This window comes from Sorex fumeus, unplaced genomic scaffold (genome assembly GCF_029834395.1).
Source record: "Sorex fumeus unplaced genomic scaffold, SorFum_2.1 ptg000010l, whole genome shotgun sequence".
In the NCBI taxonomy this organism is placed as follows: domain Eukaryota; kingdom Metazoa; phylum Chordata; class Mammalia; order Eulipotyphla; family Soricidae; genus Sorex; species Sorex fumeus.
In genome coordinates, this window is record NW_026606067.1 from 7566002 (window position 1) to 7592277 (window position 26276).

Consider the following 26276-nt stretch of genomic DNA (forward strand, 5'->3'; position numbering starts at 1 on the left):
TTGCTACTGCATCTTTCCTTAAAAGTTAGTGTCTGATCCATTGTCTATGAGATTGGTTCTAAAACACAAGCATCCACGGACCAGCAGCAGCTCACCTTTGTCTCCTTTCCTAGGATCGGGCTTCTCTGATTTTTAGCAAGTATTGCCTTGCGCATCTGAAGCTAAGCTACATGGCACTGGGTCTCCATAGACTAAGCTCTTCTTAGCTTGATTTCTGCATCTAAGCACTTCATTATTTTATTTGATTCTTATAATAGAGGGCTGGAGCAATAGGACAGGAGGTAGGGCATTTGCCTTGCATGTGGCCGACCCAGGTTCGATCCTTCCATCCCTCTCAGAGAGCCCAGTAAGCAACCAAGAGTATCCCGCCCACACGGCAGAACCTGGCAAGCTACCCATGGCATATTTGATATGCCAAAAACGATAACAAAAAGTCTCACAGTGGAGACATTACTGGTGCCCGCTCGAGGAAATCGATGAACAACGGGAGGACAGTACAGTGCTACAGTGATTATAATAGACTAGTATTGCAGATACTATTACTATTTGTTTGTTTGGGGTTCACACCTCACAGTGCTTGGGGCTTACTGTTGTGCTCAGGGATTACTCCTGCAGTCTGGGAAGAGAGAATTGAACATGAGTTAGTTGCATGCAGGACAAGTGCCCTACCTGCTATAAATGGCTTCGCCATTTCCAGTTTTAAAGTAGCAAAGACTGTTAGGAAGGCCACATTTTGGATTTATTTCTGTCTGATACCAGAGCCATATTTTTTAAAATAAAAGTTTTATTCTAGTCTAGAAGGCTCCGACAGTTTTTGATTATCTTTCTCTTTTCCATCATGTTTGAGATTTCCATGTACTTTTCAAATCAATATGGAAGTTGAGGAAGTGGATATTTCAGCTTTATCAAAGTGTTTACTAAATTTATTATTATTGTCTTTTATTCTTTTTATGATAGCACAGCAGGTAGAGTGTTTGCCTTGCACACGCTGACCTGGCTGACCCAGGTTCAATTCCTCCACCCCTCTCGGAGAGCCCAGCAAGCTACCGAGAGTATCTAGTCATATGACAAAGCCTGGCAAGCTACCCTTGACATATTCGATATGCCAAACACAGTAACAAGTGTCACAATGGAGACGTTACTGGACCCACTCGAGCAAATCGATGAACAATGAAAGTGACAGTGACAGTGACAGTGACACATCTATTCAGAATGTTCATTGTTATTTGTAGCACTATAATAACTCTCTCTACATTGAGGAAAGGCAAATTTGTATTTTCTATCTTCATTGTTCTGATTTCTAAACACGAAGAACAAACTCATATCTACCAGGTTCTCTTCACCTCTGCTGGTGTTATAAATATTTTTGAGCATCTCTGGGAACCGGTTCTACTAATTTAAGTGTTTTGTATGCATCATACAATATACATGCTTATTCTTAGATTTTTCCCTTTCTTTTTATTTATTTATTTTAAATCAAGGAGTACTGCTATTTTTCAGCCACTGATTATTCATACAGAAGCAGGCATGAACTCCATATTACTTTTTAAAAAATGTTTTCATTTAATTTTCATAAAGTTGTTCATAATAATTTGTTTTCATACATTTCAACACAAATCCCACCAATATTATTTCAAATTTTACCACCACCACCCAAGCCTGCCTCATAGGCAGATGATGAGTAATTTATTTTTTATTGCTCATTATGAATAGTATGCAATGTTGTGCAGCTATAAAAGCAACCAAACACTCCTGGAATTCTAAAGATTTTTAAATATTTGGGAGCGGAGGCATCTCTGCGGCGGCATGCTACTCTCTTTCGAGATTCATTTGTGTGTCGCTGAATGAGGGCCATTAATGCACTTAAATGGCACCCAGAGGCAGTACTTGAGGATTACTGCAAGGGAACTGGAAGGGCGAGGAGATGGGGGGAGTCACCTGTCCTCAACCTCATGAAGCCTGGAGTTCTCAGGCACTAGTCCTGCATACCTGGATTTTTTAGCAGATTCATTCTCATGCATGGGGGGTTCCGGACGATTCTGTGAAGGTTGGACGTGAGCTTGGTGGCAGATGGGTTTTGGAGGTTTGCGACTGCTGGGGTTCATTTGGAGCAGGTGGAGGGACACAACTGCCACCCTCCAATGTGCCCCGATTAAATCTGCCTGGCAGGGGGTGGGGAGGCATCTGTGTAGCATGCTGTTCTCTGAGTCTTATTCAAGGCCGTTAATGTGCTTAACTGGCTTGATTTTGATGTCTTTTGCGATTTATTTATGGATCTCTGAAACAAGGCTGATAAATGAGCTTGTATAAATGAGCTGGAGCTGGTTTGTGGGAATAATTCCCATGTACCTAAGTTTTCGCCATTTAATTTCTTGGGACAGTTGGTCCCAAGTTGTTGGGGTCCGGCCACAGGTACAGCAACAATTTTGGGGTATCAGGAAGTCTGAAGGCACCAGCAGGCTGCTGATGCACTCGCTCTGCAGGTACAGGTTGACCTGTTGGATGGCACCATGCCCCCTTTATTCTTAGATTTAATTACTTCTTGATTTTCACATTTTTACTTCCATCATTTTGGGGTAATTCTTCCTTAAAAATTCTCAGATTGCTTAGATCTATAAATAAAATGACAGCAACTTTTCCTAGTCTTAGATAAATGATTTGTGATGTTAGACAAACATATTCAGTTACTTCAAATGCATTCTAATCTCACACCCCCTAAAATACACAATAAGCCTAAGCTGATCTGTACTTGCTTTTCACTTTCCCTAATAAAAATTAGTACTCCTGGGTCTTTTTTATTACCGTTTTATAATTCTTATGTATGATATTTTCTATCTCTGCTGATTCTTAGCTTCTTAATTTCCAACCCAAGAAAATATGTCTTACTTTAAATAAAAGTCTCAGAGATACACTTATTACCAGAGCTATTTAAACATAGTCCATCTATTTTATCTAATTTAACTAGATAGTCATGGCTCTCTGCCCTCTTAGCATCTTAAAGTGTGTGGAAATTATTCTTTCATTTTATGCTCACAGGAAGTAAATTAAGCCTTTCTTTGCATTCCCTTGTGCAATGGATGTCTAGAATATACAAAATCAGGAATGGATGGAAAATTGTAAATTTGATATGTCATCTGGATCTTTATAAGGGAATGATGGCTCAAAAACAAATAAATAAACGAGCAAATATTTATACAGATGTTAATCAGAGATGTAGCACAGCAGGTTAGGCACTTGCTTTGCACATGGCCTCCATGGTTTTGATCCCCAGAACCTCATATGGATCCCCAAGCTCTGTTCAAATTCAGATGTTTTTGTCTGAAATGATAAAAAAAAATTAACCTGGAATTTTAACTCTAACTAGAGTATTGTCAGATTGTTATACTGTGTTTCCTCTCCTGTGATTCTGAAATTATATTGAGAAATATAGCTCCATATGAAATAACTAGTATGTTCTGTCACTCCTTAGATTATGCACAAAATTAATCAGACTAAAACTTTATATATAAAATTTTAAAAAAAACATTTCAGTGGCTTTTTTGGGTGATGGCTAGAAGCTAATCTATGGTCTCAAATATGTGAGCTGTGCACCCTATAAGTGAGACATTTTCACTAAGCCCAGTGAATTTTTTTAATGAAAATAAGTTTCCATGTAGACTCCAAGCCCCTAGCTATGAGGAGTATGCATTTAAATAATTTGTCTTCCGTTCTTATCATTTATTCTTTTTAATGGAAAATTTAATAAGAGAATTCCTTTACAAAATGCTAGGCTAATACATTTTCAGTGTTAGTTTAAAAGACACCATTTTCTTATATTTTCTTCTTTGACATCAGTGCAAAATATATTCACTCATAAATCAGATAGCCCAGTTTAAGTCTATTATAACAGCTCTAAAACTATTCTTAAGGGAGTAGTGAATCCAGATTACAAACACTCACTTTCACACCACTGAGTGAATTGATTTATTTTAAAATGCACTTTATTCTATGAATGCTCAATAACCTATGACATGAATAACTTCAATAAAAAATTGAATCGAGTCACTTTGCTGTGCATAAAGAATGTTTGATATATTTTGTAAATTTGATGCTTTTACCTCTCAGTAAGTAATGGGGAAAAAAACGCTCTTTAAACCATGAGATATATATTCTCATTTATAAAGTTTTCAAGTTCTTATGAAGAAATATTTTTGCCTTCTCCAGTAATATTAAAATCTGGATATAATATCACTTTTCAAAATAGTGTTTAAATTTATATGAAAATTGTAACAGTAGTCATATATTTTTGATTATGCATTGAACAATATAAATAAGTTCCCAGAAATATTTATTTTAAAATGGGTTAAGTATATTCTGACATTTCTAAGAAATCACCACAGACTGGGTTGTTTAAAAACAACAGAAATACTTGTTTTCCAGAGTCACCAAATTTTAGCTAAGGAATCTTTTCCCCTCAAGGATTTGTTAGAGTACCTTAGTTTCTCTTATAATGTTGTTACTGAGAGAACTATAACAAAACTATGAGTCATTCATGATAATTTATCTATTTTATATAGTCCCCATAATGTTTTTCACCCTTTTATTGACTTTCATATAATATTTTGAGTCATAATGCAAATTAATATTTATTGAGTATTTACTGAGACCAGCACTATATCATGCACATTCCATGCATTATCTCTAAGATCGACTCAGAAAAAACACTCTGAGTAAAGTAATGATATAATTAGTATGTCTCAGACAGAGAAAGGAGGATCATCTTAGAGAGTTTAAATTACATAGGGAGAAATAGAAAGAACTAGAGTTTAAACCGGGTAAATCAGAAGGCAGCACATTTGCTTGCAACAATTCCATCACTCCATTACCAAGTTCAGGGAAAGATTCTATCATAAAAGCATTTTTGTGTCTTCCGACAACTAAATTCTTTCCATTAAATCATGAGGTCATTCCCAGAGAATAGTAGAATTACAGCCATATAATGAAATAATAGCATGAAAGTGTATTTATACGTGGACCTTCCTTATAAAAACCATAGACACATACACACTTAGAAACACACACCACACACACACAGAGCACTGAGAGTAGAATAACTAATGTTTCTTACCAAAGAGTTTATATTGTAGTTAGTGATTCTTAGCAATATTATATACAGAAATTCATGGTTGACAAAATTTTTAATGCATATACTGTATAAATTTATAGAGTCCCTATGAAGCAGATGATGGGTATTATTCTACTTTTATATAGTGGTTGAGCAGTTTTGTTGAAAGGACACAATTAAGTATATAGTTTTACATATTATGTAAATCATTTAAAATTGTGTATCTTGATATATAAAATACTTTATCATGCCACATTCTAGGAAATAAAGGAAGGTATGCAAACATAGAAAAAATAATATAAAACCCACTAAATGTTCTGTTTTTTTTTTTCAATTTAAAAGGTATGACAGCGTGGTGCTAGTTGATACAGGGAGTGACCACTGGATACTACCAGGGGACAGCATTGAGTTCAGAGTCTGTACATACCAGTCATGTACTCCAACGCTTTGAGCTGTCACCCTGTGCCTATTAAAATTTCTGAAAATGAATCTGCAGATCAATAGTTAAAATAAACTCTATAAGAAATTGTTTCTGATTGTACAGAATTATTGACAAACAAGCCTTGTGATTCCTATTGATGTTATGCGTAAGTCATGATATTTCATTCCTTCCGGAACATAAAAAAATGAAGAACAGGGTATGCTGTACTATTTAGTATATATATATGTACACATATGTATATACATATTAGCACTGCACTGTACTCCCGTTGTTTATCGATTTGCTCAAGCGGGCATCAGTAACGTCTCCATTGTGAGACTTTTTGTCACTGTTTTGGCATATCAAATACATCACGGGTAGCTTGCCAGGCTTTACCATGCAGGCAGGACACTCTCGGTAGCTTGCCTGACTCTCCAAAAGGGGAAGAGGAATCGAACCTGGGTAGGCTGTGTGCAAGGCAAACTCCCTACCCGCTGTGCTATCACTCCAGTTCATGTATATACATATATATACATACATGCATATATACATATATTTATATACAGAATCAGAAGTAAGCCTTAGAACCACTAGGAAAGACCCAGCCCCTTCTCTCCCAGTATTTATTAACTCATGTTTTATGGCTTTAATTGTAAGTAGCATTTTATGAATATAAATATTTTGAGCACTTAATCTGACAAGATGACTATTTCCAGACTTTATTTGGTAAAGTGTTGCTCATAGACATTTATCATGTAAAAGATTATATCAGATAATGTTGAGACTGAATTAAACATCTCTGTATGCAAATTCCTATAAATGTCATAACATTTTTAAACTTTTCCTCAGAGTACATAAATCTAAACAGAAACTGAAATTTTTTATTAATGGTAGATGTAAGCATTTATATGTAAGATTAAGATTAATGTAAGATTAAGCATTTATACATTTTGTTTTCACAGATTTTCAGTATACTATCAAGTAGGTAAAACCAGGATAAGTTAAGATTTATAAAGATACACATTATTGCAAAGCAACAGTATTAAAATTCTTAATATTTTCTATTTAAATTCTTAAAGATAAAAGTTTTCTAAACTTTCTCATAAATATTCTCTTATCAAAAATATAAAAATTAATTTTAGATCACTCATATATTACTGTTTTGGAAAATATGTCATTTTTTTAAAAACTTAACTATGAGAAAATTTCATAGCTTAAACGAGGAACTATATGTAAGACACTGACTGAGCTACCATAATTTATATTCACTTTTAAAGGATTTTATTGGATATACCTCCTGACCTAACTTAAATTGGTAATTTAAATTCCATTACTTTGAAAGCCAGCAACATGTGCATGCCATAGGTGAAGCTTAACTTCCATCCATAGAAGGGAAATACAATTAACAGATTCATGAATGCTGCTTCCATGTACAGTGAAATTACAGAAGCTATTTATTTGCATGTGCATGCTTTTAGAAGAGTTTCTGCTTTGATCACTGTTGTACTTCATATGACTTTCTGCTATGAAAAGCAACAATTTTAAAACAGGAAGCTTACATTTATCAAGGGTCTAAAATCAAAGGAGAGCTTCTTATTGTAAAATCAAATTTAGTAGTAAGAGGAAATCAAAATAGACTTTCTGAGTTTGTTCATTGTTCTTCCCACCTATGGAAAATAGCTTGGTTTGGATTTTATTTGGAATTTTAAAATACACATAAAATATTAATATGTACAGTATATTTTACTTATAATACTAAGGTCAGTTCCTGAACTATTTTAAATATATTTATCAGAAAACATTTAAATACATCACTAGTGAATAATTAATGCATGAATTAAAATGTGTCTTTTTATGAATCATATAAGGGACTAAAAATTACATTTTATGAAGTTTATTCCAATGCCATCTTTAGAAAAAGAAATACATCTTTAAAACTATTAATTCTAAAAATATTTTCTATAGGATCCAGAGAGGTAATACAGCAGGTAAGTCACTTGCCTTGTATGTGGCTGGCCTAGCCTTTCACCCCATGTGGTCCTCTGGGCACCTCCAGGAGTTATCCCTGAGCAAAAAGCCAAGAGAAAACCCTAAGCACCTCTGGGTGTGACCCAAACCCCACAAAAAAATATATATAAACATATGTATATTTAGTTAAATTTCATGTGAAATATTTGTAGTTGATTTGAGAAAGTCCATCTCTTTATTTGAAGAACGTTATAAAATACTTAGTTTTGTTGTTTGAAATTGCAAACCACTCTATCCTGATAATCATGATAATTCTCATGTATAAAAATTAAATCCTTTCATAAAAACTTTTTTGAAGTATGTTAACTAAGTTCCAGAAGCATAAAGGTAAAGGTAAAGTCCCTACCATTGATCGTCGATTTACTCGAGCGGGCCCAATAACGTCTCCATTGGAGACTTTGTTGTTACTGTGTTTGGCATATGGAATACTCTCGGTAGCTTGCCGAGCTCTCCGAGAGGGGCAGAGGAATCGAACTCCGGTCGGCCATGTTGGCCACATGTAAGGTGAATGCCCTACCACTGTGCTATCGCTCCAGCCTTTTCAGATATGTTTAGAACAGAAAATAAGTGTCTATGAGTATGATTTTGCTTTTTCTCTGAAAGCTGCCGTGACTATGTATGTATACTATACACAAAGGAATTTACAAACAAATATTAACTCAGCTGTAGGGCACAATTATTCCTAAAATATCTAACATCATTATTCTTTTCCTTTAAAGTCTCAAATATCCATCAGTGTGGAAGAATGGGAAGACACCAAAGATTCCAAAGAACAAGGTCACCATCGAAGTAACCACCGTAACTCAACATCCAGTGATCAGTCAGACCATCCCTTGCTGCGGAGAAAGAGCATGCAGTGGGCACGCAGATTGAGCAGGAAAGGTCCCAAACACTCTGGAAAAGCAGCAGAGAAAATTACCCAGCAGCGACTGAACCTCTACAGGAGATCAGAGAGACAAGAGCTTGCTGAACTTGTGAAAAACAGAATGAAACACTTGGGCCTTTCTACAGGGGGATATGGTATGCTCTTTTGATGTATTGTAGGTGATAGACTTATGAATCCTTGCTCTTTGTAGTGGCTCTAATTTCTTTTAGCTATTTGAATGAAAAAGTGATAGATATCTAATCTCATAAAAAATAGTAATGATAAATAATAAGAAAAAGTGCAAAACATTTAAAACATTTGCTTAGTTTTCTAGATACTACACTTATTACATAAAGTGTAATATATACTTTTAAATTGTTCAAAGAATGTGTTAAATCTAAGGTACTTGGGAAAATCATAGGTTTAATATAAGCATTCTGAAATTTTTATTCTTAATCTTTTAATAACTTTGTATTTGCAGTGTTTAATTATACAACAGATACACATGAGTCTTTTTATTTCAATTCAACAAACTAGTCAAATATATGAAAAAATTATATATATCCATATTTATTTTAAAAGATTATTCTTCTTGGAGCTGGAGAGATAGTATAGTGTGTAGGCATTTGCCTTGCACGCGGCTGGCAAGGGTTCAATTCCCAGCATCCCATATGGTCCCCTGAGCACCACCAGGAATGATTCCTGCGTGCAGAGCCAGAAGTGACCCCTGAGCATCGCCAGGTGAAACTCAAAAAGAAAAAAAAAGTTTATTTTTCTTGTTTGAAAATGTCCTTAATAAATCTGAACAGGCCAAAACAAACCCCTTAAATAAAAATCACATGTGTATAATTGGACTCAATTTTGTAAAACAGTGTGAACAAATTCTGTTTCCTTGCTATTATGACATATTTACATAAAACTTTAAGCAAAAGTGAAAATTTGGTTTAGATAATTGTAAATGCCAATTACATAGCAGTAAGAGTTTCTTGGTACATACAGTTAGCAGTTGTTTAATTTGTCTCAGAAATTTTTTGAAGATTTTTAATATACTACATTGTGTTCAAGTTTATACTATAAGAATAGTTTCATTTAAATAACTATGTCAGTGATAATCATTTCAATTTTGTCTTATATGATCTTTTTATTTTGCTAAGTCAGAAATTATTATAAGGCTGAGTAATTTTAATAAATCACGAAATTACTATCATCTGATGAAAAAGATTGTGAATATTATCACAACAGATTCCCTAGCAGATAGTCTTGTTGGGTCAGATATTGATTCTGCTCATGAATAAGTTTTTCCAAAGCAAATTAATTTTATTCCCTAAATATATTAGTTGGTTGTATTTAATCCTTTGATACCTTTGGAACCACAAATGATGTGCCTAAGATAGACTTAACAATTCAGAATTTTTTCATCCAAAATTCAGAAATAGCTAATAACAAATGGAAAAATGCTCAATGACTAGTAGAGACAAAAATACCATACTCTTACTCTAAAATTAGATTGTTGGATGTGTTTTTTTTAATATATGGTACCAATGGGCTTTAAAACTGTTTCCAAATTTTTAAATGTGATGTTCCTGAAAAAGAATGAACCACAGAGCTACTCAGTAGAGCATCTTGACAAATAACAATCAGACCAGACAAAATGCAACAGCAAGACAGAAATAAAAGAGAAAGTGAGTCTTAAACTCCACCATATTTTGACCTAATTGGAGAGATAAATCACTCTTTCCTGAAAGTTAGCGAGGTCTGAGTGAGAAGATGCCAGGATTCTTGAGCTCTGCCTTCAGAGTTACCCCCGACTTCATATAAACCAGATGGGATCATTGATTCACACCTATTTGCTTGCTCCATTTTTGGACTCCATGGAAAATTAAAATAGTTATAATGGTAAATTACAAAAAACGGGCTACTTGAGCGAGAAAAAAAAGTTGATAAGTTAGTTATATCTACTTGCATGAAAGTCTGAGTTGTCTAAATATTTTTCACCTTCATAACCAATTGTTTCACCAGTGCATTTTCACAGAACCCAAAACTACTACCACATCACAGAAACAAGTAGAAAGATTAGATATCAACACTCGCCATAAGGTTGCTTATTAAGTGCTTTGCCCTTTAATGACATCACCAAAGATTGCTGTTATATAAGAAACTTTGGTATAGAAGTGTTTGCCCAAGAGACTGAGTTATACAAAGTCAAATGAAATTGCAGTTTTTCTAGCGGTCTTGCAGCTTGCTATTATTATTAATTCAGTTTGTAGGATGCCTTCGCTATCTTTGCTCCTTAGTATAGCAGTTGTGTACATTCATACAGGGGGAATATTTTCAGAGTATTCATAAAAATCAATATGGCTTCTTATATATAAAGTTGATTCTGGTACTCTCTTGTCAGTACAATGTCTTTTGAATTGAAGTAGTACATATCTTTGGAGTAAAGCTCATTATCTTTCAAATACCAAGCTTCAGTCAGTAGGATTGGACATCTGTCCCTGTTATGAGCATTAGATGAAGCAAATAAAATATGATTCCCGCTTAAATTGAAATTTCATATAAATAGTAAATGCATTTTAGCTTAATGCTGTCACATGATATTTGGAATTTATAGGTGCTATAGCACAGTGATAGCACAGCGGGTAGGGCATTTGCTTTGCACACGATCGACCCAGGTTCAATTCCTCTGTCCCTCTTGAAGAGCCCAGCAAGCTACCGAGAGTATCCCGCCCACTCAGCAGAGCATGGCAAGCTCCCTGTGGCATATTCGATATGCCAAAAACAGTAAAAACAAGTCTCACAATGGAGACGTTACTGGTGCCCACTCAAAGCAAATCAGTGAACAACAGGAGGACAGTGCTACAGGTCAGTGCTATAGGATAGGTGCTAAAAGTTGTTAGTTTTTCATCTAATATACATATTTCACTGCACTGTTCTTTGCCTTCCACACTTAATCCTCTAACAATATATTTCCTGTGTCTACCCTAGAGATATGAATACAAATATGTTACTCATAACTACTAATTAGTTGGTCTTATGGTTAGAGTAGGGCTACTAGTAAACTTATGTTGAGTTCATCCACCGTATCAGATTTGTACAACTAAAAAAGTATTATGTTTCATATCTAAAAGATGGGTTTCTCATTTGATGAATAAAGAATTTTATGAAAATACTAAATATACATATTATTCACTGCATGAAATTATCACCACCTATTCTGTTTTTATTTTAAATAAATTCAATTTTTGCAGTTAGAGTATTATGTCTTTATTGGTATAAAATCTACTCTTAGGTTTTAATCAAATTGAAAACTTTAGTATGTCTTTCAAGAACCACATTTGTCAACAACTAAAATGACTAGAAGGATACTTTGATTCCAGAGAGAAAGATTTTGGTTTGGTTTAGTTTGGTTTTTATGTCTTAGCAGTGCTCAGGGGCTATTCCCAGTGTGGTCTCAGGGTTCATTCCCAGTGCTGCACAGGGGACCATACATTGCCAAGGACAGAATGCAGGCCTGCTACATGCAAGACATGTACACTCACCTTTTGAAATTGTCCCCAGCCCTAAAATAGAATTTTAAAGAATAACCTCCCAGCCTAAAATCTGTATCCTTAAAGGATGCTGCTAGTTGAAATATGTGTTCATATGGTTTGTTATGTTGTTTTTTTTTAATCAGAATCTCAGAATATACCTCACAGCTGGAAAATCGAAGTTCCAAAGTACTGTTTTTTCTACTTCTTCAGTGTCCCATCTCATGCTAAGTCAGCTGTATACATTTGAACTGGAGGACATTTTAGAGTGAACAGAAAAAAACTTAAAGGCTCAGCCTTTCATTTTGAAAATGTTGTTTAAGGGACAGATTTTAGTTGTTGAACACTTATGTTGTGTATTGAGTGGGGCGACGGGGATGGCTAGGTTTGATCCCTGGAATCTCCTGTTTTCCCACATCATGAAATGGTCCCTGGAGTGGTACCCATGACTAACAAAAGAGAACAATATTGGTCTTAGAGGAAAATCAAGTGGTTTGATAGTTCACCAGACTTTGAAACTTATGGTTATTTTCCACCACCATATCCCTTGCATTCTGCAGAAATATTATAAAATTTTATATTAGTTTTATCATTTAATAAAGTCAAAATATCTATGGTCTTGAAACTGTTTAGACATGCTTCTGCAGTGTTTTCTAAAGGCACAGTCATAAATGTCTTCAGAGAATAACCCATTAAAATATTTCTTCTTGGAACTTTCTCAAAGAAGAAATCCGAATGGCAAAAAAGCACATGAGAAAATGCTCTACATCATTAATCATCAGGGAGATGCAGATCAAAACCACAATGAGATACCATCTCACACCTCAGAGACTGGCCCAAATTCAAAAGAACAAAAGCAACCGATGCTGGCGTGGATGTGGCGAGAAAGGGACACTCCTTCACTGTTGGTGGGAATGTCCACTGGTTCAGCCCTTCTGGAAAACAGTATGGACGATTCTCAAAAAATTAGAAATTGAGCTCCCATTTGACCCAGCAATACCACTCCTGGGAATATATCCCAGAGAGGCAAAAATCTATAGTCGAAGTGACATCTGCACTTGTTTGTTCATTGCAGCCCTCTTTACAATAGCCAGAAACTGGAAGAAACCTGAATGCCCAAGAACAGATGACTGGTTAAAGAAACTTTGGTACATCTACACAATGGAGTACTATGTAGCTCTTAGAAAAGATGAAGTCATGAAATTTACATACAAGTGGTACAATATGGAAAGTATCATGCTAAGCGAAATGAGTCAGAAAGAGAGGGATAGACATAGAAAGATTGCATTCATCTGGGGGATATAAAGTAACAAAGTATGAGATTAATACCCAAGAATAGCTGAGATCAGCACCAGGAGGATTACTCCATAACTTAGAGGCCAGCCGGGTATCCTAGAGGAAAGGGCTATTCAGATAGAGAAGGGAGCACCAAATAAAGGATGTTTGGAGGATCCTCCCAGGAGGGGAGATGCATGTCGAAAGTAGACTATGGACTGAACATGTTTGCCACTCAATGCCTCTTTTGCAGACCACAACACCCAAAAGGAGAGAGAGAACACAGGGGATTGCCCTGCCACAGAGACGGGGGGATGGGGGGATGGGGGTGGGAGGGATATTATCCATGGTGGTGGAAAATGGGCACTGGTGGAGGGATGGGTATCTGATCATTGTATAATTGAAACCAAAGCACAAAAAATTGTAAATCTACAACTTTAAAAAAAATAAAATAAAATAAAGGGGGAAAAAAAAATATTTCTTCTTGGATAATTTCTATAACCACAATTATATTTCATAATTGATAAAAGTCGGCAAATAAACACTAACAATTTTAAAATATGAATGATTTTCAGTGTCATATCTTATAGAGAAAATTACAACTTTGGCTTTTTAAAAAAATACTTTATGTTTTTATAATTTATTGCACAAAATAAATACTTGTCAGATTTATTTGTAATAATAATAATCCGAAAATGGTCAAACATTTACACACTCATACTTTTGGCAAAAATATTTTAAATTTTTCAACTATGTGACTTGAGCCTAAGACGTACTACATGAATTCCTGTAATACTCTACAATTATGTCAACAAACTTGGCATTTCTTTATCTTCTAGATGAAATGAATGACCATCAAAGTACCCTCTCTTACATACTGATTAACCCGTCTCCAGATACCAGACTAGAGCTGAATGATGTAGTGTAAGTTGATCTCTACATTTTGCAAAACATTTATTCTTAGAAGCCAACAGATTATTTACTTTACTATTTTTGTGTTTGCCATTTTAGTCTCATATTTTAATTGTAGAAAAATATTTGAAAATGTAAGGATATTTGTATTCAGAAAGCAAAAGCATTTTGTCTTATTGAGTGTAATGCCATTTAAAATCACTGTAATAGTGTAGTACAGTAAAGGAAGGAAGAGAGCTTGAATCCTGTATTGTATAAGTTACAATATTTTTATTAAAGGAGAAAATACTTGTAAAAGATTGATTGAAAGAATACTAGAAATATCCCATAAGATATATTTCTAAATTATTTAGAGCTCCTAAACACTAAAATAAAATAGGTAGAAATACTTGATCAGGAGAGTCCTATGGCTAAAATTTTATTCATAGAATTCTATGTATTAAACATGTACACTTATTACAGTTGACTTAACATACCGATTCCAAAGCTGAAATCTATGTTTCACACCATCTGGTAGTTTCATTAATAATGCTCTACTTTTTTGGATGTGCCAAACTAAAGAGTAACTTGACATTTTTGCAAAAATAACCATTTTTATCAGTACAGTCTGTTTGTACTGTACTATTATACTTGATTCTGGAAGGATCTTACATGACAAAAAAAACTTAAAACGTAATCTTATAGACAATATGAAACACATGTAAACAAGAGTAGCAAGAATTTAGAAAAGGCATTTTTAACAGTTGTTGGAATAGAAGAATAATTCCAAATTGAAATCTGTCCTTGAAGCATATGACCCTGAGGCTGAACTAGATCGAGTCACTCATCCAAGGGAGTAAATTTCAAATGGCTTTAATAACATAAGATGAATGCCAAACATCCAAACATCTTAGTAGAGCTTAGGTCTATAAAGCATCCAAAAGACTTTGGCTTAAGTCTACAAAACATATTTCTACCTAGTATGTAATGTCAAAGATTTTTTTTTCTTTTTGGGTCACACCTGGTGATGTTCAGGGGTTAGTTCTGACTCTGCACTCAGGAATCACTCCTGGTGCTCAGAGGTATATGGGATCCCAGGACTGAACCTGGGTCAGCCATCTGCCAGGCAAACACCCTTCTGACTGTGCTATTGTTCAGGCTCCAGGTTCAGAGATTTAGAAGAGAACACTATGTGCAATAGCATAAAATGAACCCATGTAGGTGGTTTAGAATTAACGCTAGGAATATGTCAATATTGAGAATCCTAATTTTATCCTTTGCCAGTTTGTGAAGGATAAAAGGGTAGTAAGGATACAACTATAAAAATCAATAGAATTAATTATCAAAAAGTTTTAAGGTGGAGGCAGGTATGAAAATAGAGAAACTATGATGAGAGAAATAGCAGAGTGGGTAGGCCAGTTACCTTGGACACAGCCTACCTGGGTTCGATTTCTAGTACCACATATGGTCTTTACCGAGTCAATACAGGAGAGATCTCTGAGCACAGAGCAAGGAATAAACCCCAAAGACTTCTTGGTGTGGCCAAGAAACAAAGAAAAATAGGGAAACCAGTTAAAAAGTTGTTATGCAGGGCTAGAACGATAGCACAGTGAGGAGGTTGTTTGCCTTGGGCCGACCTGGGTTTTATTTCCAGCATCCCTGAGCACCACCAGGAGTAATTCCTAAGAGCAGAGCCAGGACTAACCCCTGTGCATTGCCAGGTGTGTCCCAAAAAGCAAAAAAAAAAAGTTGTTATTCATGGTGAGGGAAAGAAGAAGCTGCCATCATGATAATGGAGGTTTCTATATAGAATTTCATATGAAGGCAATATGTGATATTTGGTCATTGATGTGGAAATTGTAAAAGAAGTAGTCTGCCTTGGTTTTAAAATATCAAATATATGTGAATTAAAAAAATGAAACAAACTGTTCCTGAAACAAATTAGGATAGGGAAACAATTTTTCAAGCAGGAAAGTTGAGCTGTTGATTGTGAAGAAAAAAGAGATGATGCAGCTAGAGATTAGGTACATTGTTCAAAGTGCTAAGTGAAACTGTCAAGAAAATATACAAAGAGAGTGTACAAGGGATTTAAAGAGAAGCTTTCTCTATATAGAAAACATTTAGCTTTTGTCTTTTAGAGGAATAAAGCTAATACAGAGAATGTTTCTCCCAAAGAAGAGATTTAAAAAAAGAAAATAGTAGAATGAGTGAATATTACACAATAAAAGAGTTGTATCAGATAGAGAAGAAAAATTAAAACATTTCAAGGATGCCTTAGGAAAACTTATCTGCAAAACTAACTTTTGCCCAAAATCAATGTGAAAAATTTTTATAATGAAACTAAGATATAACTATCAATTCTAATAATAATTTATTTAGCCATTGATGATACTGGTTTGGGGCAATCAAATGAATGATGATTTAAACTGCTAGATATAAAAAGAAATTTTCAAAAGTGTGTCTAATGGTGATGTTGGATTTATGGAGAACTTCATGGTAGATGAAAATGTCTTACTTATGGTGCACCTAACACTCAACTTCTGATTCTAGACATTGCACTTAATATATCACAGTACACTTAATATATACTTAGTATATTATAATAACACAGCTGTGAAGATTTTCTTGCATCCACGTTTATACACATTTTCCTTTAAATCCACGATGCCATACAAACCTTGTATACCTCATTGTTAAGTGAATTATAATTCTGTCAATTAGTACAGGGTTTTGAAAGTTTTATTTGCCTATCTCGTAACAAATCATAGTATTTCTTGAACCAATGCAGTTATTTTGCTTGAGCTGGAGCTGGAGCTGAGCTGAAGCGATAGGTCATTTGCCTTGCACCGGGCCAACCCGGGTTTGATTTCACTGTCCCTCTCAGAGAGCCCTGCAAGCTACCGAGAGTATCCCACCCGCGCAGCAAAGCCTGGCAAGCTACCCATGGTGTATACGATATGCCAAAAACAAAAACAGTAACAAGTTTTACTTACTCACAATGGAGATGTTACCGGCGCCCACTCGAGCAAATAGATGAACAATAGGAGGACAGTGCTACAGATTATTTTTGAAAAAATGAAAAGATATTATTAGCATTTAGGGTCTATGAGCATCTTTTTTATAATTTAAGATGACTGGAGAGAAACGTTTGGAGAAATGTTTAATTTTTATTTATATTTTTATAAGAACACACCCAGTGGTGTGGTTGGTTTGGGTGCAGTAGAGAAGTCAAAGGTCGCTCCCAGCCATGCTCAAGCCACTAATGCTGTATAATAAGACACAGACCTGTGGTGGTCAACCCCCGGTACTTGTCACTGTATTCTGCAGTAATGCAAGGCTCTGTGGTGCTGGGGGTTGAGTTCAGGCTCTTGCACCTGGGCTCTTCCATTGGAGTTATTTCTACAATCCTCCAAATTATTTACTTCACAAATAAAACATGTATTTTGCAGTACATACAAGAAAAATAAATTAAAATATTAGCACTTTTTTATTACTTTTAAATGAACTTGCAGTTTGACTTTCTATTTAAATATTTGTTTATTTGTTGCATTGAGATAATTGAACTTTAGTGTAACTTAGGTAATAACTTTCATGTAAAAAGTGTGCCCACCAGGAAAATAATATTTTAAAACATTTTAAAGAAATTTGTGTTTTTAAATACATAGGTTTAGTAACAATAAGAAGAAGAAAAGGGACTTTATTGCTTTGAGAAATTCATTTTAAATGAAGCGATAACATTAATTTGCCTCAAAGAGCAATAAATCATTAGGAGATAGGGCATTAAAAACCTTAATGTTCACTATTAGTTTTCCTCATCGATCAAAAATGCTATTGATATTTAAAGTAATTACAAAGCAGCATGAATGGATAACAAAATCTAGTTTATAGATTCTAGGACAATAAGCTTCACTTTTTAGCAAAGAAAATAGGCTCCAGTATTCTACATTGCTTTTTCCCATTTCCATTAAGGAAAATGTTTAGGAATATTTTTCTTTAGTTTTTAAAAGGAAAAGCACTCACTTTTCACTTACTTTTCTTAGTTTTTTTTTGTTTGTTTCTTTCTTTGTTTTGTTTTATTTTGGGGTCATCTCTGACTTTGTTTAGCATGTGCTCTTGCCTTATTTCTCAGTAATCACTCCGGACACTGTTTGCAAGGCAAGCATCTTATCTGTTGTACTATCTCTCTGAACACATCCTCACTTTTTGTTTCTGTTCATGTATTTTGTACCCATTAAAATGAATATGACTATCATGCAGAGTTCATGTTTGGAATTGCCAATTGCCCTCTGTTCTTTGCAAATCCAGTAAATCAAGCTCAATCACAACTAAATGGAGTATTCTCTAATTTGTTTTGTTCTTTTTGTCCATCTGTGATTATAATTTACTGTTCTTCCTTATATCTGCTTCATATATTAAATGTTACTGATTTTCAGGAAAAGGGGCAAGGTTTGTGATATTTATTATTCTAGGTTCAAGCACAACATTCTAGAAGTACTCAAGAAAATTGTACTCAGGGTATCAGTTGAAAGTGTAAAACAAAACATTCCCTTTAAACAAAATCTTACAGGGGGCTGGAGCAATAGCACAGCAGGTAGGGCATCTGCCTTGCACGCGGCCGACCTTGGGTTCGATTCCCAGCATCCCATATGGTCCCCTGAGCACCGCCAGGAGTAATTCCTTAGTGCGGAGCCAGAAGTAACCCTGTGCATCGCTGGGTGTGACCCAAAAAGCAAAAATAAAATAAAATAAAATAAAATAAAAAATAAACAAAATCTTACAGTATAAAAATGTGTGTGTTTAGAAGTTAAACAGTTTTATATTTACTACTAAAAGAAATTGAGACTTGTGTGCCATATATTTATATAATATCTTATGTCAGAAATTTAAAGCAATTGATTTATAGATAACTAAAATATTATTCTGGATATTCTCCATAATGTAAATAATTAATTTATGCAATTATAGAACATTTATTTTCTAAAGACTTTTAAATTTATTTAGTCAAGTTTATTTATGAGTGATTAAAAGCAAGCCCCCAAGCCTTGAACCCATCCTACCAGTTTGCTCTCAGTCTTCAGCTGCAGTCATTGTATCCATGCAAGTTTCTCACCTCCAGTCTGTCTGAAATATCCTCAGCACCCATAGAAATCCAGAAGATCCTGGTTGAGAAGTGCTGGTTTGAATAATCTGAAATCTGACTAAATATATTTGAAATAACAATCTAAAATGTCAGTGTGAACTGGCCTTGTCTTTGCTTATGACTGCAGTTACTTGCTTTTCTTTTCTTTATTAGGTACTTAATCAGACCAGATCCATTGGCATATCTTCCCAACCGTGAACCCAGTCGGAAAAACAGCATCTGTAATGTCAGTGGTCCAGATTCTCGAGAGGAAACTCAACTTTGATAAAAAGAAAATGAGACTGTTTTTTCCTACAATTATGTTGTTTGAGGTAATTCCAAATAGCAGGCAAGAGAAATATTACTGGCATGAATAAAATAGATGAGAATACATTCAGTTAACTCATATTTTAAAATATCTATCCTCTTAGACGTATAGATTATTTTGAGATTTAATGTATTATTTATTATAATTCTTGCTGATATTTGGAAGACTCGTGGAATTATTGTAAAAAGCTAAATTGAAACTTAAACAGTTAAATTTAATATTTATTTATTTGAGTAGACTCCTAAACCTATGAAGACATTTTTCAAGGAATTAAGGTTTTATGAAAGAGCTAAAAATCCACTATCTTGGGCGCATCAAAATGGATTTAGAAGATTGTTTCTCCTCTTAAAAATGAAATATATATTATATTCTTAAACTTGTTGTTTTATAAACTAGAGCTCATCATGTCTAGTTTTCTCTACACAAAGACTAACACACTTGTATGATTAACATTTGTGTGTAAGAATCATAGTTTGCTTTAGATTGAATATTTAAGTCATTTTAAATTTTTTGTTGATGTGTCCTAATATATTCATTTCATAACTTGAAATGTTCATAGCATGTTTTATTACACTAAAGAACCCAAAACATTATTATAAGACAAGAACAGTATGCTAAAGAGCAAATAAGTATTGTTCTCTTAAAAGACTACCAAAAATAGAAAAAATAACTGTGTCTTGGAATTGAATCCAAGAATTGAAATATTAACACATAAATTCAGTAATAATTTGTTCAAACTCTTGGGCTTGAATATTTTTCATATATCTAAATAGTATAATTCATTAGAAAAAGACTTTAAATTTAAAACAAAGTTTCATGCTTTTGCAAATACAAAACATTTTAAATACAAAACCCCTCATTTCTGACTTCAGTATTGAAATAAGCACACAAAAACTTTTAGTTAGAAGGTTTTATTTTTATTGGAGGAAAATTCTGTCACTGTCACTGTCACTGTCCTCCCGTTGTTCATCAATTTGTTCGAGCGGGCCCAGTAACTTCTCCATTGGAGACTTTGTTGTTACTGTGTTTGGCATATCTATAGGAATTATGTTTTGATATTGCATGAAAGAGCAGACCATTAAGATAAATAGTTTTGCCATTTAAATTTACCATGAGTTTTGGAAGATATGATAGTTATTAATTAAATTGATTCTTGGTGACACTACTGCTTCTGTTTGTGTTGCTGTTATTCCTCTACAGAAACAGATTATAAACTACTACAGCACAGCTTGCCTGGTAGTGACAGTATAATTAAAAGATACATCGGTAAATTTAAATACATTTTTCCTAATTATTTTATTTTCCTTTATATCTGAATTTGACATTGTTATGACACTATTCTTTCTTTTCATAAAGAAGTACATCATATAAGAATAAAAGGAATCTAAAAGAAATGCTTTTGTTGTTGTTTTGTTTGGGGGACCACACCTGGCTGTGCTCAGGACTACTGATGGCTCCACACTCAGGATCACTCTTGGAGTACCATATGGGGTTCCCGGGGTCGAACCTGTGTCAGCTGTGTGCAAGGAAAATGCCCTACCCACTGTACTGTTATTAGGGCCCTAGATCTGGAACTTTACTAATGAATTTAATCGGGAACTTTAGTGGTGAATTTATTGTAGTATATAATAAGCATATTGATTTCCAGGGATGAATACCTGAAGATTCTATAATGTTTTCATGCATAATTTCTTTACCAAAAAAATTAAATATATCAAAACAAAGTTTAATATCCCCCCAGGTAGCTCTACATAATTAAAAAGTAAAACAAAATGGAAAATTAAGGTTTATAAAAATTACATACTTTGGTTTAGAGAACATCAAAGATCTAATTGTTGTTATTGTTGTTTTTAGTATTTTGCATTGATCTCTTTTAGAATCATGAGAACACTAAGAATTACTTTAAAAGCATATCCTTTATTTCATTATTCAGATAAGGAAATTTAATTGATAAAAATTTTCATAAATTTTAAATATACCTTAAAATCATATGCATTTTTACATCTATTTGTTGAAAAAAACACAAAAACTGTATTTGACAAACATTTACATATAAAATGATCAAACTTAAGGTAAATTGAGATAATATATGTAACAGAGAACAATACTTGTTTAATATTTGCACTTCAATATTCAAGTGTAAACTTTCTTTGAATTGCCATTTCTTTAATTCATTGCCACTATTTTTAGGAATAAATGTGAGATTTTATGAATCTTCTATTTCCCCAAAATGCTCAAGTTTGCTATTTTTGCATTATGACAGTTATTAAGAATAGGATTTTAAGCTAGGAGATGACTATATTTCCTATAAAATTGAAATTGTGTTTAATGAATTTTACAACATTTATTTTTTATTATGAACACTATTCCAAATTTAATATTTGACAAAATTCATATTAGCTTGCTATAATAAATGTAGTTTATTAGTCTGTTATTTAAAAAATAAAATATGCTTTTAAAAGCCTTTTAAAGACTGTTGCCTTTTAAAAATAAATGCTCATATGAAAGTAAAACAAACATTCAATTAATAGTCCTTGTGTGACCCTATGGGAATTGGTTTTGTTTATCATCAATGTACCATTTTGCTACCAGTTATATTCAACTGATTTGAAACAAATAATAAAATTATTTCTGATGATGAAAAACTGCTGTGTGCCTTATCTAAAGCTTTTAAATATTGTATACTTTGAAAGCATACAAGTTGTCGGTTATTTTGTTCAAAACAAAATAAATGCTAAAGTTGTATGATTAGAAAAGACAGTCATAAAAGAAATGTCACTGAATAGTGTCTTAGTGTAATAGATTCTGAATAAGTTACATGACAAGAATGGAGAGAGAAGGAAAGAAGAGAAAGTGACAGGGAGGGCATAGATGGAGAAATATAATGAACAAAGGGATAGAAATGGAAAATAACCACTAAGGGTGATAGAAGAGGGGAGAAATGCTGTGTGTGTGTGTGTGTGTGTGTGTGTGTGTGTGTATGGCTAGATATAGATATGCTTTATACAAAACAGAATAATGTCAAAGCACAATAATTTAGAAGCCAGATCATTTAAAGAAAATAAATTTAAAGGCAAAATAGACTTTTGGTACCAGGAAAATGGCATACACACATTTCTTCTATTACTCATGATAAGTACATCTAAAAGCTCAACATATATATATATATATATATATATATATATATATATATATATGAAGCAATAAACAGACTAAATTCTTAAGAAACAAGGAAGAAGCACTAGGATCGTATCACATGGTAGTGAGTTTACCAGATTTCCTTTCTTCCTATGCATAAGTCCAGAAGAAAAAAAAAGGTGTTACAGGCTACAGGCTACTCTGCTCTTATTTTTTTTTCCGCAAAAGACTAAAATCTGCACCATCATTCTGTGGAGAACCAGCAACAAACAACAAACTGGTGATGCTCCTGCTTTGTGGGTGATTCTCCAGGGAATGACTCTAAGTGTATTTATAGCAGTCAACATGCCCAGTGACAAGCAATTTCTTCAGTATCCCCATCAGATAATTTTTAGTCTTCTGCTCAATGAGGCACATCCAACATCATGGATTTCCTCAGAATTTTGGCAAGTTCTATGTGCACATCATCAGCGTCGTATTTGTGCGAAGCTGGGATCTTCAATTTTTTCATCTTCCACAGAATTTTGACTTCAATACTAGGATACTCCATCACATCAGTCCTAAAGACAATGTGTCTCTTTATAGCTGCCCGCACAGACATTTTCAAGTTCTCTATTATGAACCAATGTCTGCTACTCGGAAGCTCTGACACAGGTTAGAGTTCCTTGTATTAAACTTTCTGAAATCACTGCATGGTTCCTAATTTCAAAACAATTGTGTGATGTTTTCCACCTGATTAAATCTGAGATAATGTGATTTCAAATACCAAAGGCTGCATTCGAAGTGGTAGTGTTGGAGAAAATACCACATATGGCGTTTGCTGAAATTTTAGGACTGATACTGCTCAGCCTGTGGGGCGAAGCATTGGACCACATGTACTTTATCTTGTTCACCTCTGTTCCATTCAGAGGAAAGCTCCAATCTTTTATTTGGAAGTTCAGAGTAGCTTGAAGTGTGGTCGATCAATTTAAGTGCAAGTCGTTCCATCACAGCCAAGATGGTTTGATTCCTTAGTCTTGTATGAAAGATTTGCATGCACACCTCCAGATATTTATGCCACAGGTAGTTTGTGATGCACTGACCTTCTAGGTCCCAGCTAAACAACCATCCCTCTGAGTCCCCATAGGTCCTTCACTGTCTCTCGCTGCTCTGTCATTAGTGCTCTGCCACTGAACACTGAGGCTGACCTCTCCATAGTTGTTGTTCAGCATCTTTGGACCTTTGGTTTTCATTGATTCTTTTGGCCATGTGAATATGGGTGAAAACCACTGCTGGCCTAGTCTGCTTGGGCAGCGGTAAGGAGGCAAAGACAGTGCCTTCTTCCAGGCACAAACTCGGCAACAAAGAGAATAAAGAATTACCTGGCCAGAAGTCCACTTTTATTATGTTATTTGCTATTCCTTTATCTATTTTGACTGACTACTTTTGAAGATTAAAAATAACCAATGAGATTAACTTACTTTCTTTCCCTTCCTGTCTGCAGTTACCAGTTCTAATAAAGCAATTATTTGGTTAAGAAAGCCTTTTGAATTAATGTAGTATTATTCAATTGATTAATAATTTATTTACATCCAAAATGTGCGGTGGTCTGGGACAAGGGGGAGGTGTGCTTCAGTGGTAAAGTGTGTACTTTGTATGTAGGAGAACCAGGTTCAATCCCCAGTACCACATGGGATCCCAGGCACCACCAGGAATAACCCCTAACTACTGGGCCGGAAAGCTGCTGAACGTTGCCGGGTGTGGCCTCAAAACCAAATAAAATAAGTTTTAGAAGAAACACCACCTTAGAATTGTTACTAAGTATTGTCGTGGTTCTAAAAAATACACTTTGATCAATTAAAGCATGCCAAGATCTTCCGCAACCAGTGGCGCTCTTCTGAAAGTGCTCTATGCACTAGGCCCTTGACTCTGGACTTCTGATAGGAGAGGGAGCTCTGGCAATCTCTGAACTGGCTTTGTAATCATTCTTCACTCTCTGAAAGAATAATGGTGGGCCAGAGAAATAGGAGCGCGGGTAGGATACTTGCCCTGCTTGCAGCAGACTGGAGTTAGATCCCTTGGCACCCCTTATGTTCCATGAGCCCTACGAGCAGTTGATCCCTGAGTAGAGAGCCAGGAAAAGAAAACTCTGAACACTGCTGAGTGTGAACCCAAAATCAAAATGAACCAAAAAATGCTGGTTGTATCTTTTGCTAGGTGACCCATACTAAACTCCTAGAGTCTGACTCTTGCCTCTGAGAGTCTGTACTATGTCTAGACTGATAATATAGAAATTTTTTAATTCTGCTTCCCTTTAGCTTAACAATTCCAACTTTAATTTTTTTCTTTCATCTATTTTACTATAAGGGCTAGAGCGATAGCACAGCGGTAGGGCGTTTGCCTTGCAAGCGGCAAAGATGGCCGACCCGAGTTCAATTTCTCCACCCCTCTTGGAGAGCCTGGCAAGCTAACGAGAGTATCTCGCCTGCACGGCAAAGCCTGGCAAGCTACCCGTGGCATATTCAATATGCCAAACACAGTAACAATAAGTCTCACCATGGAAACATTACTGGGCCCACTCGAGCAAATCGATGAACAACGGGAGGACAGTGACAGTGACAGTGATTTTACTATAAGTAATCAAAATATTCCCGGTGTACCTTCAAAACTTTTCCTTAGAGAGCTTCTCAGCTATAAAAAACCAATTTTTGTCCCTTGCAAGTTCTGTCTTTATAAAGCACTAGAATGTTTTTGCCACCTCTAACAAGGATTGATTGCTTCTCCAGTTTCAATAACATGTTCCTAATTTCACTCTGGGATGTCGTTAGAAGCCTATCTTCTATTTGTGGGCACTTAGGTATTCTTTAAGAAGATTGGATTCTATTTCTTTTTTTTTTCTTTATCTTTCTCCAGAGCTGACACAAAAATTACTTTTTTATGGTCCATTCAAATAATGTGGGGTTTTATGGAATATGTGAAAACTTTTTCAACTTCTATGCATTATCCAGTTCCAAATTACTTCCATATCTGTGCATATTTGTGATAGCAGTAATCCCACTTCTCAATACCAGTGTCTGCCTTACTCTATTCATAATGCTAAAACAAACATGTTGAGTAACTTAAACAACACTCCCTTATTTTTCACAATTCTTGAAACTGGGAATGCCAAGATCAAGACACCACCAGATTTGTTTTATGGGGAGATATTACTTTCTGGATTACAAATGGCTGTCTTGAATATTCACAAGGCAAGTTATGGAGAGAAACATGTTCTCTTGGATGTCTTAGAGGAGTATCCATCCCATCTAGAAAGGCTCCATTTTCATAATTTCATCTAATTATTTCCCAAAGTCCATCCTGTAAAACTTTGGAGAATGACATTTCAACACAATGAATTTGAGATGAACTCAAATATTCAATTATATAATCCTAAGATCTTTTCTGGAAAGTGGTTCTTTGGGAAATAAATTCAGCAAAATGATTTACTATGCAACAGTAATAGACATAATCATAGGCTCAGCAAAAAAATAAAAAGGAAGGAAGGAAGGAAGGAAGACAAGAAAAAAGGAAAAATAAAAAATAGCTTTTTTAACATATCACT

The 26276-nt window shown here is 34.7% G+C and overlaps 1 protein-coding gene across 2 annotated transcripts in view; it reads left to right on the forward strand.

The window, feature by feature from the left end:
• The window catches only part of KCNT2 (potassium sodium-activated channel subfamily T member 2), a 436080-nt gene extending 415142 nt beyond the window's left edge, over positions 1-20938 (forward strand). For both annotated transcript variants that reach the window (XM_056110603.1, XM_056110604.1), the window contains 3 exons: positions 8273-8573; positions 14060-14144; positions 19405-20938. In XM_056110603.1, the coding sequence (XP_055966578.1) occupies positions 8273-8573; positions 14060-14144; positions 19405-19516 (498 nt within the window). In that variant the 3' untranslated portion in view covers positions 19517-20938. The remainder of the gene's footprint in view (positions 1-8272; positions 8574-14059; positions 14145-19404) is intronic.
• Positions 20939-26276: the final 5338 nt, after the last annotated feature.